The sequence below is a fragment of the Manacus vitellinus genome, unplaced genomic scaffold (assembly GCF_001715985.3).
Source record: "Manacus vitellinus isolate BGI_N305 unplaced genomic scaffold, ASM171598v3 ctg7180002429988_pilon, whole genome shotgun sequence".
Lineage (NCBI taxonomy): Eukaryota > Metazoa > Chordata > Aves > Passeriformes > Pipridae > Manacus > Manacus vitellinus.
Window position 1 is genome coordinate 89,866 of NW_021938247.1, and position 12,037 is coordinate 101,902.

Genomic DNA, 12,037 nt, shown 5'->3' on the forward strand with positions numbered 1-12,037 from the left:
AACAGCCAAAGGCAGGATGGCACTGACTGAATGCAGGACCTTGTTAACATGCGCTTCCATGATGCACATCATGCAGAAGCCTTGTTGGCGACCTGAGGAGGGAGGGAGAGAAGGTCCTCTGGTTAGCAAAATATCCCTAGTGGTGGAATACTCCTCTTCTTCCACTCCCACTCCAGTGCAATATGCCACTCCTCCCAGTGTTTCAACAAGCACGGGACGTTTTAGTGCATAGAAAATGTTCTTCAGAGGAATGCTAAACTGAGGTTTTAACTTGCAGGAAGAGAGACCCAGAGCTAGAAAGATGTGCCTTCATGAAGAATAAGACAGCTGGACAGGACAGGTGGCTCCTGAGTGTACAAAGAACACAAGTTCTGGGTCTGACAAAGGGCTGCTTTTCTCCTAAATCAAATTTCAGGTTCTGGGAATCCTTGGGATTTGATTAACAGATTCACAGGGAGATGTCCCTAAGAGTACTCACAGGCCTGGCTGTGCTGCCGGGAGAGCAGATAGTTGGCCAGCGGCGGGGTGTATGTCAGGCATTGCAGGACAGCATTAAGGAAGCATGTGTTGCCCACATTGCGGAGTCCTGCTCCAGCACTCTGTCTTTGCTGCCAGACCATGCAAATCTTCTCGGGGGGAAAGAGGATCCTTTGTGGCGGAGTCATTCCCTCGGCAATGACTGCAGGGAAATTCCATTTGGAAAGAGATGAAACGAGGCACAAAGGCATATTTAAACAGTGAGGTCTCTACAGGAGCGCTCAGGACCATCTGCTTCAACTGCCAACCCAACAACATCAGGGGAAGCTTAAACAGTGCCATTTAAATTTACTGTTTTGGAAAAATCCATTCCCCTGTTTACGTTGCTGAGAGTCCAACAAACCCACCGTCTGATTTCTGGGCCGCAGGCTACCTTCCTTTCTCAGTAGAGTTCTAGACTGGATTATCAGTGAAGCCATCCCTTTTCCTGATTGTAACTTGTTGAAAACAAGTAAATACTGAGCACGGAAGGTAACCCAAAGGATGGCAGACCTCTCTACGAGCAATGGCAGCTTTCAAAGTCTTGTACCTAGTGTCAGAGGAGCGACAAAAGGTGTTTTCCTGGGTCTAATTGTAAACACGGGGGTCAGTTGGACTGCTCTCAGGAAACATCCCAGAGATCACTCTCGGTTGTGAGCACATCATTCTGGGATTTGACCACCAGCCATGTCAGTTGCCTGTGGCAGTTCACAAAGTCCAAACCTGCTGGTGAAGCTATTACTCACAGGAGTCGTTCCCTGCTGTGGCCATTGCCTCTCTCAGGAGGAGAGTGCAATGCTTTAGATGACCAAGGATGTCTTTCTCTCCAGAAAGAGAACAGCACCAATCCCGTCACCTAGTTGCAAAGAAATTACTGTAGCTCACCGAAAGTATCAAAACTCTAAAGAAACGCAGAACGGCATCCCCCACCAAGTCTTTCAGTGGTGCTCGTAACTGCTGCTGAGCTGCAGCTCACGCCCTTATGATCAGGCGCGGGGCACCAACTCACAGCGGGTTCAAAGGCCCTTTTGAAATGCTCCAATGTACGGTACCTTCTCTGAAGAGGCCCTGCTGCTCTCCTGACACTGCTTCAGCAACAGAGCCCTCTGGCTTTCCCACCTCCTAGGAGTGACCGTCTTTCAGCCACTACTTTAACTGCTGCCTTTGCTGCTCTCCTTTTTCTGCCTCCCTCCCTCCCACAGCAATCAAGGTGGGCTGAGCCCATCCCCTCAGACTACAGTCACCTCCCTGCTTACCTATCCTAGGCTATGGAAAAAAACCCAAGAATCAGCAAACTGGAATTCTAGCCTAGGTCATACCTGGCCAGCCTCTAAAAGTTGTAACAGCTCAGCCTACAGCTCGGAAGGTATAAATCAGCCTATACTTTTATCCCCTATACCCTGCTCTAGGATCTGTGCCAAAAGTCAAAGCATTACCTTTGAAAGAGGAGGAAAGTTGAGGAGAAATGGTCAGTAAACAATAAACCATCCAAAAAAGGCAGGCACACAAGTAGCAAAGGAAGGAGCTGAGTTATCCCGAAGGCCAACTCTGTCCAACTGATTTTCGTTGGCGCGCTCCTCAGGATACCGGATGGGTGCCACATCTCTGCCCCTTTGTGACATGGGGTCACATGGAACCACATGGAACCCCATGGAACCACATGGTTCTTGGGCACAGGAACCCACATGGCACGTCCGCCAGGTGGAAGCCACTGGACCTCCCCCCGTGCTGGTGGCAAAGGGCTAGTCATCCTCTGACAGAGCTCCCACACCTTCCCTGAGCCACACGGCCTGAGGAGTAAAAGCCTGCTCAGGGCTGTAACTGAGCCAGGTCACAGCTTTTCTGGCCCCCAAGACGCTGAGGGTTTCACTGCCACTTCTATCGGTGAGGCTCTTAGCAAAGCACCTGGACTCTTATGGGTTCCTTTCCAATTAATTTCATCTGCCCCCAGGGTACAACCATGGGCTGACCCTGAACTGGGACTGCCAAAGGAACCCTTCAGAGGCTGCGCTGGGAGGACCTTGGCTGGCTGCTGGCCCCCGCCCAGCTGCTGTCTTGTCCTCAAGCTCTGAAAACGTTCCTGGATGGCTTTTCAGCAGCTTCACATTTACTCCTGCCGCTCAGGTTGGTTAGGTTTTGATCAGCCGCAACTTTAGCCAGACTCCCACTCTGGATGGTGATAAGGGAAAATGTTAAGTTGCTATTGAGAAAATGTTACGCTGCTATTGATAAGGGAAAATTTTAAGCTGCACAGTCCAATAAGTGAAATTTTAAGGTTCGTGTGCTGTCGCTAAGACAGCAGCCATGTGCTGGTGAGCAGCCAATGGGGAGTTACCCAGAGGCAGCCAATGGGAAAGCTGTGTGATGGTGCGAAGGGGCAGCCAGTGGGAAAGTGTGCAGTGTAGCAAAGGGTAACCCGTAGACAACCAATGGGACACCGAGTGGACGGGCAGCCCATGAGGAACCGTTGCCAGGGGAAGATGCTGAGGGACTGAGTGAGGTGAGAAGTTCAGAGAGAGGAAGACTTTGAGCCTTCATCCCTTACGACCACCCGAGACAACCACCAGAGAGAAGCGCGCAGGCTCCAGGAGGCGTGTCCCGAGATTTACATAGAACACTGTCCACTCTCGGGTAGTTCATGAAGATGTAAAAATGTGCAATGAATCTGTATGACCTAATTGTATAAAACGGAAGCTATGATGGGCGAGGGCACGCGCGTGTTAGGCGGAGCTATCCCCCGCATGTCCGGCGCCGAAATAAACAAATACCAGCTTAATAGCACCTGTGGCTATTGAGTTTTACTGCTGTTGCCTTTTCCTGGCATCAATGGATAGAGACAGTTTTGTCCGTGCTGCACTTGGCCTATGTTGTTTTGGGCTTGTTGGAAATCATAAAACTTTTCTAATTTTTTTAGTGTTCCTGATTAACTTTTTGATTAGTTGTTTTTAACACACATCATAGGCGGTGCGTTCAGCCTTAAATCAACTTTAGCCAGCATGGAGTAAAAATTGTCATAAGCTTCTTTGTGAGAACACAGCCTGGGAAAAGTACTAAAACTGTAAGTTTTGTTGAAGTTAACCCTGTTATGCTTCAGTGGAGAAAGCCTGCCAGAGAAAGATGTCCTGTTGAAGGAGGAGATCTGGAACACAAGATTTATGGACTACAAGGACCTTCTGCAGAAGCCAGCAGATAAAGAAGAAGACTAACAAAGGCTCAGCATTTGTGTCAGAAAATGCCTAGGGGAGGGAAAATATACAAAAAAGATTAAAGATATGAAGTTATTACAGTAGAAAGTGAGAAATTAATAACCAATACCACATAGAATACTAATTAATGAAAGGGAGTGAGTGATGTAATTTGGAAGCAATGAACATTAATTTCTTTGTTTGCCAAATCTGTATAAATAGGTGAAAAGCAGTGTCTTGCTGTCAGTATGGAGGCAGGATTTTTGTCAGCCACATGCACACCCAGGGCTGCAAATAAAAGTAATCACTTGCTTTCTAACACTAAAAAGCCAATTTGTTAGAGGGTCCTATTTATCCTGACAGTTTCAGAGGTGTTTAGCAACAGGCAGTCCTCTGGACACCTGGTGTAACCTCTGCTCAGCAGGCAGATAGTGTTTCTCATGCTCCAAGGATGCAGCTGGTTGTTATTTAACACCACTTGAACTGGCTGGTTTGGCCCCTGCCTGGAATGGGGCATCCAGTTTTACTCAGTTCTTCTCAGGACAGGTGGTTTTACTCCTGCCCAGCTCAGCACAGTTCATATGGCTCCTGCTGCACTCCGAGGTGTTTCTTCTTTTCTACTTGGGGCATCCAGCTAGGGCATGACTTTGCTTGGATGGCTTTTTTCATCACGTCTTGCAGCCGCTGGTTTTATCCCTGTCATCCTTGGGGAGGCTCCTTGTATCCCTTACCCAGACAAAGTATCTGCATTTACTCCTGCATTACACCTCTCAGGTGACATTTTATGCCCCTGCCCTAACCTGATGTCTAGGTCCTGTATTACCGTCCTCCCAGCAGCACTTCAGGAGCTCTCTGATGAAGACAATCAACAATGGCACTCGTGAACAGTGCCTCTGCTCCTGCCTCCTGCTCGTATGGGGACATTTTAGGACGTAAACAGCTATGCTCTGTTCTCTGAAGAGAACCGCCCTCCAAGCACACCTTGCACTGCCATCCTCTCACGCAAGAAAATCAGCCTTTCGTCTTGCATGCAGCAAGCTCCAGCAGAAACTCCGTGACATCCAGAACAAGTGGTGGATTGATCTAGCTGAAAAAATTCAATTATACGCAGATACGGGTTATCACAAAGGATTCTATGAGGCCTTGAAAACAGCATATGGGCCTGCATACCAGGTCCAAAGCCCGCTACTCAGTGCTGATGCTGAAACACTTCTAAGTGATAAAACCTCCATTTTGAATCGATGTTCTGAACACTTTCAGACTCTTTTCAGTACCAACCGTGTAGTCCAAGACTCAGCAATTCAGTCCATCATACAGCAAGCGGTGAAATACGAATTGGATACTGCCCCCACTTTAAGAGAAACCCTCAAGGCCATACACCAGGCAAAAATCGGCAAGGCAGCTGGGGTTGATGGAATTCCACCTGAAGTCTGGAAACATGGGGGCCTTGCACTCCATGCCAAATTTCACGAATTTGTGGTATGCCGTTGGGAACTAGGTGAACTAGATTTCTCAAATTACCATGGTATTATTCTGCTCTTCATTGCTGGCAAAATCCTGGTAAGAATACTCTTGAACAGACTAATACCCGCTATAACAGAAGGAATTCTACCTGAAAGTCGGTGTGGTTTCAGAGCCAATAGGAGTACCACAGACATGGTGTTTGTTCTCAGAGAACACAAAAGAAGTGTAGGGAACAGAACAAAGGTCTCTATGTAACCTTTGTTGACCTCAACAAGGCTTTCGATACTGTGAGCAGAAAAGGCCTATGGCAGATTTTGGAACATTTAGGTTGTCCCCCCAAGTTCCTTAAAATGATTATCTCACTCCATGAGGATCAGCACAAAGTCAGATATGGCAATGCACTTTCTGAGCCCTTTCTAATAAAGAACGGTGTGAAACAAGGCTGCGTTCTCACACCAACCCTATTCACAGTCTTTTTCAACAGGATGCTCCAAAGGGCCATGGCAGACCTCGAGGATCAGGATGGTATCTACATTTGATACCGTATTGATGGAAGCCTTTTCAACCTAAGGTGAATGAAGGCCCACACCAAGACCTTAAACCATCTTGTCCGGGAGCTGCTTTATGCTGATGACGCCGCCCTTGCTGCCCACACAGAAGCAGCCCTGCAGCATTTAACATCCTGCTTTGCAGACACTGCTGAGCTCTTTGGGCTGGAAGTCAGCTTAAAGAAGACAGAAGTTCTCTATCAACCGGCAACTCAGGAAGTCTTCCATCATCCCCATATCACCATTGGCTAATCAGAGCTCAAATCAGTCCAGCAGTTTAATTACCTGGGCAGCCTCATCTCCTTGGATGATAAGATTGACAGGGAGATAGACAATAGGTTAGCAAAGGCATACAGTGCTTTTGGAAAACTCCATAAAAGAGTTTGGCAAAATAAACACTTGAAGAAAAGTACCAAGATCAGTGTTTACAGAGCCATAGTGCTGACTACTCTCTTATATGTATCTGAATCAAGGGTCATCTACCGCCACCACCTGCGACTCCTAGAACGCTTCCATCAGCGCTGCCTCCGTACGATCCTAAACATCCACTGGTCAGATTATGTGACCAATACAGTTAAAGTAGTGGCTGAAAGATGGTCACTCCTAGGAGGTGGGAAAGCCAGAGGGCTCTGCTGCTGAAGCAGTGTCAGGAGAGCAGCAGGGCCTCTTCAGAGAAGGTAACATACATTGGAGCATTTCAAAAGGGCCTTTGAACCTGCTGTGAGTTGGTGCCCCGCGACTGATCATAAGGGCGTGAGCTGCAGCTCAGCAGCAGTTACAGGCACCACTGAAAGACTTGGTGGTGGATGCCGTTCTGCGTTTATTTAGAGTTTTTATACTTTCGGTGAGCTACAGTAATTTCTTTGCAATTAGGTGACGGGATTGGTGCTGTTCTCTTTCTGGAGAGAAAGACATCCTTGGTCATCTAAAGCATTGCACTCTCTTCCTGAGAGAGGCAATGGCCACAGCAGGGAACGACTCCTGTGAGTAATAGCTTCACCAGCAGGTTTGGACTTTGTGAACTGCCACAGACAAGTGACATGGCTGGTGGTCAAATCCCAGAATGATGTGCTCACAACCTAGAGTGATCTCTGGGAGGTTTCCTGAGAGCAGTCAAACTGACCCCCGTGTTTACAATTAGACCCAGGAAAACACCTTTTGTCACTCCTCTGACACTAGGTACAAGACTTTGAAAGCTGCCATTGCTCGTAGAGAGGTCTGCCATCCTTTGGGTTACCTTCCGTGCTCAGTATTTACTTGTTTTCAACAAGTTACAGTCAGGAAAAGGGATGGCTTCACTGATAATCCAGGCTAGAACTCTACTGAGAAAGGAAGGTAGCCTGTGGCCCAGAAATCAGATTGCGGGTTTGTTGGACTCTCAGCAACGTAAACAGGGGAATGGATTTTTCCAAAACAGTAAATTTAAATGGCACAGTTTAAGCTTCCCCCGATGTTGTTGGGTTGGCAGTTAAAGCAGATGGTCCTGAGTGCTCCTGTAGAGACCTCACTGTTTAAATATGCCTTTGTGCCTCATTTCATCTCTTTTCAAATGGAATTTCCCTGCAGTCATTGCCGAGGGAATGACTCCGCCACAAAGGATCCTCTTTCCCCCAGAGAAGATTTGCATGGTCTGGCAGCAAAGACAGAGTGCTGGAGCAGGACTCCGCAATGTGGGCAACACATGCTTCCTTAATGCTGTCCTGCAATGCCTGACATACACCCCGCCGCTGGCCAACTATCTGCTCTCCCGGGAGCACAGCCAGGCCTGTGAGTACTCTTAGGGACATCTCCTTGTAAATCTGTTAATCAAATCCCAAGGATTCCCAGAACCTGAAATTTGATTTAGGAGAAAAGCAGCCCTTTGCCAGCCCCAGAACTTGTGTTCTTTGTACACTCTGGAGCCACCTGTCCTATCCAGCTGTCTTATTCTTCATGAAGGCACATCTTTCTAGTTCTGGGTCTCTATTCCTGCAAGTTAAAACCTCAGTTTAGCATTCCTCTGAAGAACATTTTCTATGCACTAAAACGTCCCGTGCTTGTTGAAACACTGGGAGGAGTGGCATATTGCACTGGAGTGGGAGTGGAAGAAGAGGAGTATTCCACCATAGGGATATTTTGCTCACCAGAGGACCTTCTCTCCCTCCCTCCTCAGGTCGCCAACAAGGCTTCTGCATGATGTGCATCATGGAAGCGCATGTTAACAAGGTCCTGCATTCCTCAGTCAGTGCCATCCTGCCTTTGGCTGTTCTCCGGGGTTTCAGATGTATGTGATTTCAGGTTCTTTGACAGGTTTTCTTCCCTTCCTGTATGAGACAACTACTAACTTCCTGTTTCTTAGTCATAGGAGAACATTTTCAGCTTGGCAGGGAGGAAGATGCCCATGACTTCTTATGCTGTACTGTCAATGCCATGCAGAGAGCTTGTCTGAGTGCAAGCAACGAGTAAGCACAAGCAAGTTACCTTTACAAAGTTCTGAGCCCTTTGGACTCCTTGATGTGGCCTCATCAAGGAAAACCTACAGCCGGGGCTTGGAGGAAGTAATGCTCTGTCTTACTACTTGTTTCCAGCTTGGACATATCATCTCAATCTACTACCATTGTCCATCAAATATTTGGAGGCTTTCTGAGATCCAGAGGTATGTTTCTACAACTACTGCTCTCCTTGGCACTGCCTGTGCCCTTCTGTCTGCCTGTGCCCAACAGCTGGTCCTGGGACTAGCAGGACAGGTGCAATGAACACAGAGCAGTACCATCGTTCAACTCACCATTGCTCGGCATTTTGATTTTTCCTTCCAGTCATCTGCTTCAGCTGCAAAGCCATTTCTGATTCCTATGAGGCCTTCCTGGATGTCCCTTTGGATATCAAAGTAAGAGGTTTTGCCGTTGTGCTTCAAGACATCGCAAGGCTTTTCAGAGTCAACACATTTGCCCCGAAAGCATATACTGCGAACACCAGAGGTCTTGGTCGTGGATGGGAAGGGGAACGGATGTTGTCCTCCTGCAGAGGCCATGGCACTGGTCTCTCTGTAGGTGCTGGCTTGAAGCTGGACAAGCACCCATTATGCGCTCTGCACCCTTGACATATCCTCATCCTTCTTCCCTTTGCCCTCCTTCAACACCTGTCTGGCTTCCAGGCTGATGGGTTGGATTGTTTTCGCTGCTGGTGACCCTACATAACATCAGTAGCTCAATGGGAGGTGGTACAGAGAGGGAGCTCTTGATTGCCCCTGAGAACCTCTGGGACAGGGGAAATGTTCAGCACCACACTCTCTTTCTGGCTCCTTCTGGATACAGCTTGCAGATTCATGGCGGGTCTCCTCAGCATCAGCTACAGGGGTTTTCTTGTCAGCTCCTGGAAAATGTTTGGGCGAGGGCATTTCCTGTAGCTCAGTGCACCGGTTTCTCAATTCTCCAGGCAGCCTCATCCCTCACTGCAGCTCTGGAGGACTTTGTAAGACCTGAGCGCCTGGATGGTGAAAACTGCTTTAAATGTAGCAAGTAAGATGATTACTATCAACATATTAACACTAGGCTCTGTGTGAGGGGGCTACAAGTCATTGAGCAGAAGTCATCTTCTCGTGGAAGTTTACTGCACACTGATGAGACACAGTTTTGTTTGTCTGGGTTTTTTTTGGGGGGGGGGTTGGGGTTTTTCCTTTGTTTGTTTGTTTGTTTGTTTGTTTTAAATATGGCACCAAATTGCCTTAAAATAGCATAAGGATGCACGAGACAAGAAAGGTTGTCTGACTGCCTTGGTGGAAGATAGGGTGCATTTCAGCGCTGTGCTCTGTGCTTGGTTTCAAGGTGTGAGAAGAATGTTGCCGCCACTAAGAGGTTCACTGTCCACTGTGCACCCAAGGTTCTCACTGTGTGTCTGAAGAGGTTTGACTGCTTCACTGGTGGGAAGATCAGCAAGGTTTGTACACTATTGGTGTGCAGCTTTCTCTTCAAGAAGCAGATTTCCTAAAGCAGGATGCTTGTCACAAGCTGCTTGTGTTGGGTTTTTTGTGGTCCCTTCTGGGGAGTGGAAAGTTCCTGTGGGAAGACAGGCAAGCACTGTGCTCTGATAGGGCTGCTTTGACTGAGAACGGTTTCCTGCCACCCAAACGATTATATGTTGCTTTATGAAAAACCAAGTGCTCATGAGCCCCAGAGATGTATTGATACACCTGGACTGGCCCCCGCACTTGGTAGGCTATTTCATGTCACAGACCAGGGTCATTTCTGAGCCCTCTTGGTCTCTCCATAGGTTGTAGAGTATCCGGAGTACTTGGATCTTCGCCCATACATGTCTCAGGCAGATGGAGAACCCCTCCTCTACTCCTTATATGCTGTCCTGGTGCACAGTGGTGTCAGCTGTCATGGAGGACACTATTTCTGCTACACAAAGGTAAAAGAGCAACTTCCTTCCCAATGGGGAAAAATGTGTGCTGGGGAAGATAAACTTTCCTGTCAGTGTTACTGACAGTCAAAGTTTTGGGGCAGAAGGCCTCCTTAGTGGCTGGACTGCATTTGTTTTGACATGCTCTCAGTTTGGCAGTTTTCTACCTGTGTTTTTGGAGAGAAACCATGGAGAGATCCTTGCCTTTTTTTTACAGGCCAGCAATGGATTGTGGTACCGGATGGACGATGAATCTGTGGAGCTGCGTTCCATTGACACAGTTCTCAGGCAGCAAGCCTACCTGCTGTTCTATGCCAGGTAATAACCAGGATTCAAATATGTTCAGAATACATTTCCTTTTCCTCATTTGCAGTTGTGCTTCTCACCTTCCTGAGTGTTTTTCTCATCAAATGAAATTACTACCTGCATCATTCAGTGCTGTCAAATCTGAACTACTCCGTGTCTGTCCTTTACTGGGCTTCAGGCTGCGGCCCGGATGTAATCTGCTACTTGCCTGGTCTCTGATGTTGACTCTTGTAGATAAGAGGACTTAAAGAGGACCTCCAGGAAAGATGGGGAGGCACCATTTGTCAGGGAATGTAGTGACAGGATGAAGGCTATCAGTTTTCAGCTAACAGAGGGCAGGTTTACATTAGATATTGGGAAGGAATTCTTTGCTGTAAGGGTGCTGAGACACTGGCACAGGTTGCCACAGCATCTGTGGGTGCCCCACCCCTGGAAGTGTTCAAGGCCAGGTTGGACAGGGCTTGGAGAAACCTTGGAATAGTGGAGGGTGTTCCTGCCCACCACAGTGGGGTGGAACAAGATAAAGTTAAAGGTCCCTTGCAACCCAAACAAATCTGTGAATTTATGAAATGGAGGCTGTGGGAGGTATAGAGATGAGGTTTTTGTTGGGACAGAGGCAAACTTGGTGGGAAGACCCTAGCTGAGTTTCCCATTAGTGTCCTTGGTTAAGTCTTCTCTCTGTCATAGAAACCTCTCTGAGAAAATGACTGAACCCCAGAGGAGGTTGCAACAACAGCTCTAAACTGAGATCACTCTTTTGTTTTTCTCCAGATGCTCTGATCTGAGAATTGGAGAAAGGGCTTCTTCCTCCCTGGCACCATCACATGCCCCTTCCTTCCTCAGTCAGTGTGTGGCCAGCAGCAAGCAGGCGGGCTCTGTTGGACCACAGGGTCTGACTGGTAGGACTAAGGTAACTTTGGGGTCATGGGTCAGGGCATCAGAGGAATAGTGGATTTCTTTCTGGGATCTCAGCATTTCTCTTTTGCCCCTCACACACCACACCTTTCTTCACAGCCACAACGCTGCTCCCTCTCCAAGCATCCCACCTGGATCCATCCCTTTGGTGCGCCTCTGGCCTTTTGGTCTTAGTAGCCCTCCAAAAGAGCCTTTTGGAGGCCCCAAACTGTCCTGTCCCAGAACTTGTAGGGGTTCCCCACTGCTCTGATCCTTTCAGGAGAAAAGGGCAGGAACTCTCCACAGCTCTCTTTGCAGGGCATGAAGTACACTGGCCGGAAGCGGTGCCGGAGCAGATCCCCTCTGTGGGGCAGGGATCTGCGCAGCTGGTCTGTGGACACCACAGACTATGATGACTCTTCAGAGAGAAGAACTGGTCCTCCAAGTCGTGACCGTGGTCCTAGGGATAGCACAGCTGCAAGGCCTTCCAAGAGGATCTGCCGGTGGGCTCCCGCTCCCAGGGCTGCTCAGGAGCAAACCTTGCTGAGGCAGAGGGAGCCAAGCAGATCTGTGCGGGGAACTTACAACCTTTGCAGCCGTTTTGTGCAGGACACAGACTATGACCGCTCACTGAGGAAGAGAAAGAGGGAGAGAACAAGTCCTCCACGTTGTGACCAAGTCTTAGTGAATACTGCAGTTCCAGGGCCCTCCAAAGCCAGCTCCAAGCAGGCTCTCCTGCTCCAG

At 48.3% G+C, this 12,037-nt stretch overlaps 2 protein-coding genes across 2 annotated transcripts in view; one reads left to right on the plus strand and one right to left on the minus strand.

Moving 5' to 3' along the window:
- The window catches only part of LOC115308156 (ubiquitin carboxyl-terminal hydrolase 42-like), a 30,221-nt gene extending 28,091 nt beyond the window's left edge, over nucleotides 1–2,130 (minus strand). Inside the window, exon 1 of the mRNA XM_029965980.1 lies at nucleotides 1,953–2,130. The gene's annotated coding sequence lies outside the window, so the exon portion shown is untranslated. The remainder of the gene's footprint in view (nucleotides 1–1,952) is intronic.
- Nucleotides 2,131–6,549: 4,419 nt separating this feature from the next.
- Nucleotides 6,550–11,270, plus strand: LOC108639202 (ubiquitin carboxyl-terminal hydrolase 42-like; the record flags this gene model as incomplete). Its single annotated transcript, XM_018070187.3, has 11 exons — nucleotides 6,550–6,696; nucleotides 7,280–7,480; nucleotides 7,866–7,976; nucleotides 8,052–8,154; nucleotides 8,281–8,348; nucleotides 8,509–8,579; nucleotides 9,128–9,210; nucleotides 9,517–9,628; nucleotides 9,962–10,102; nucleotides 10,311–10,411; nucleotides 11,171–11,270. Coding segments are annotated over exons 1-11 (1,116 nt in total), but the record flags the coding sequence as incomplete, so codon positions are not given.
- Between the last annotated feature and the right edge of the window lie 767 nt (nucleotides 11,271–12,037).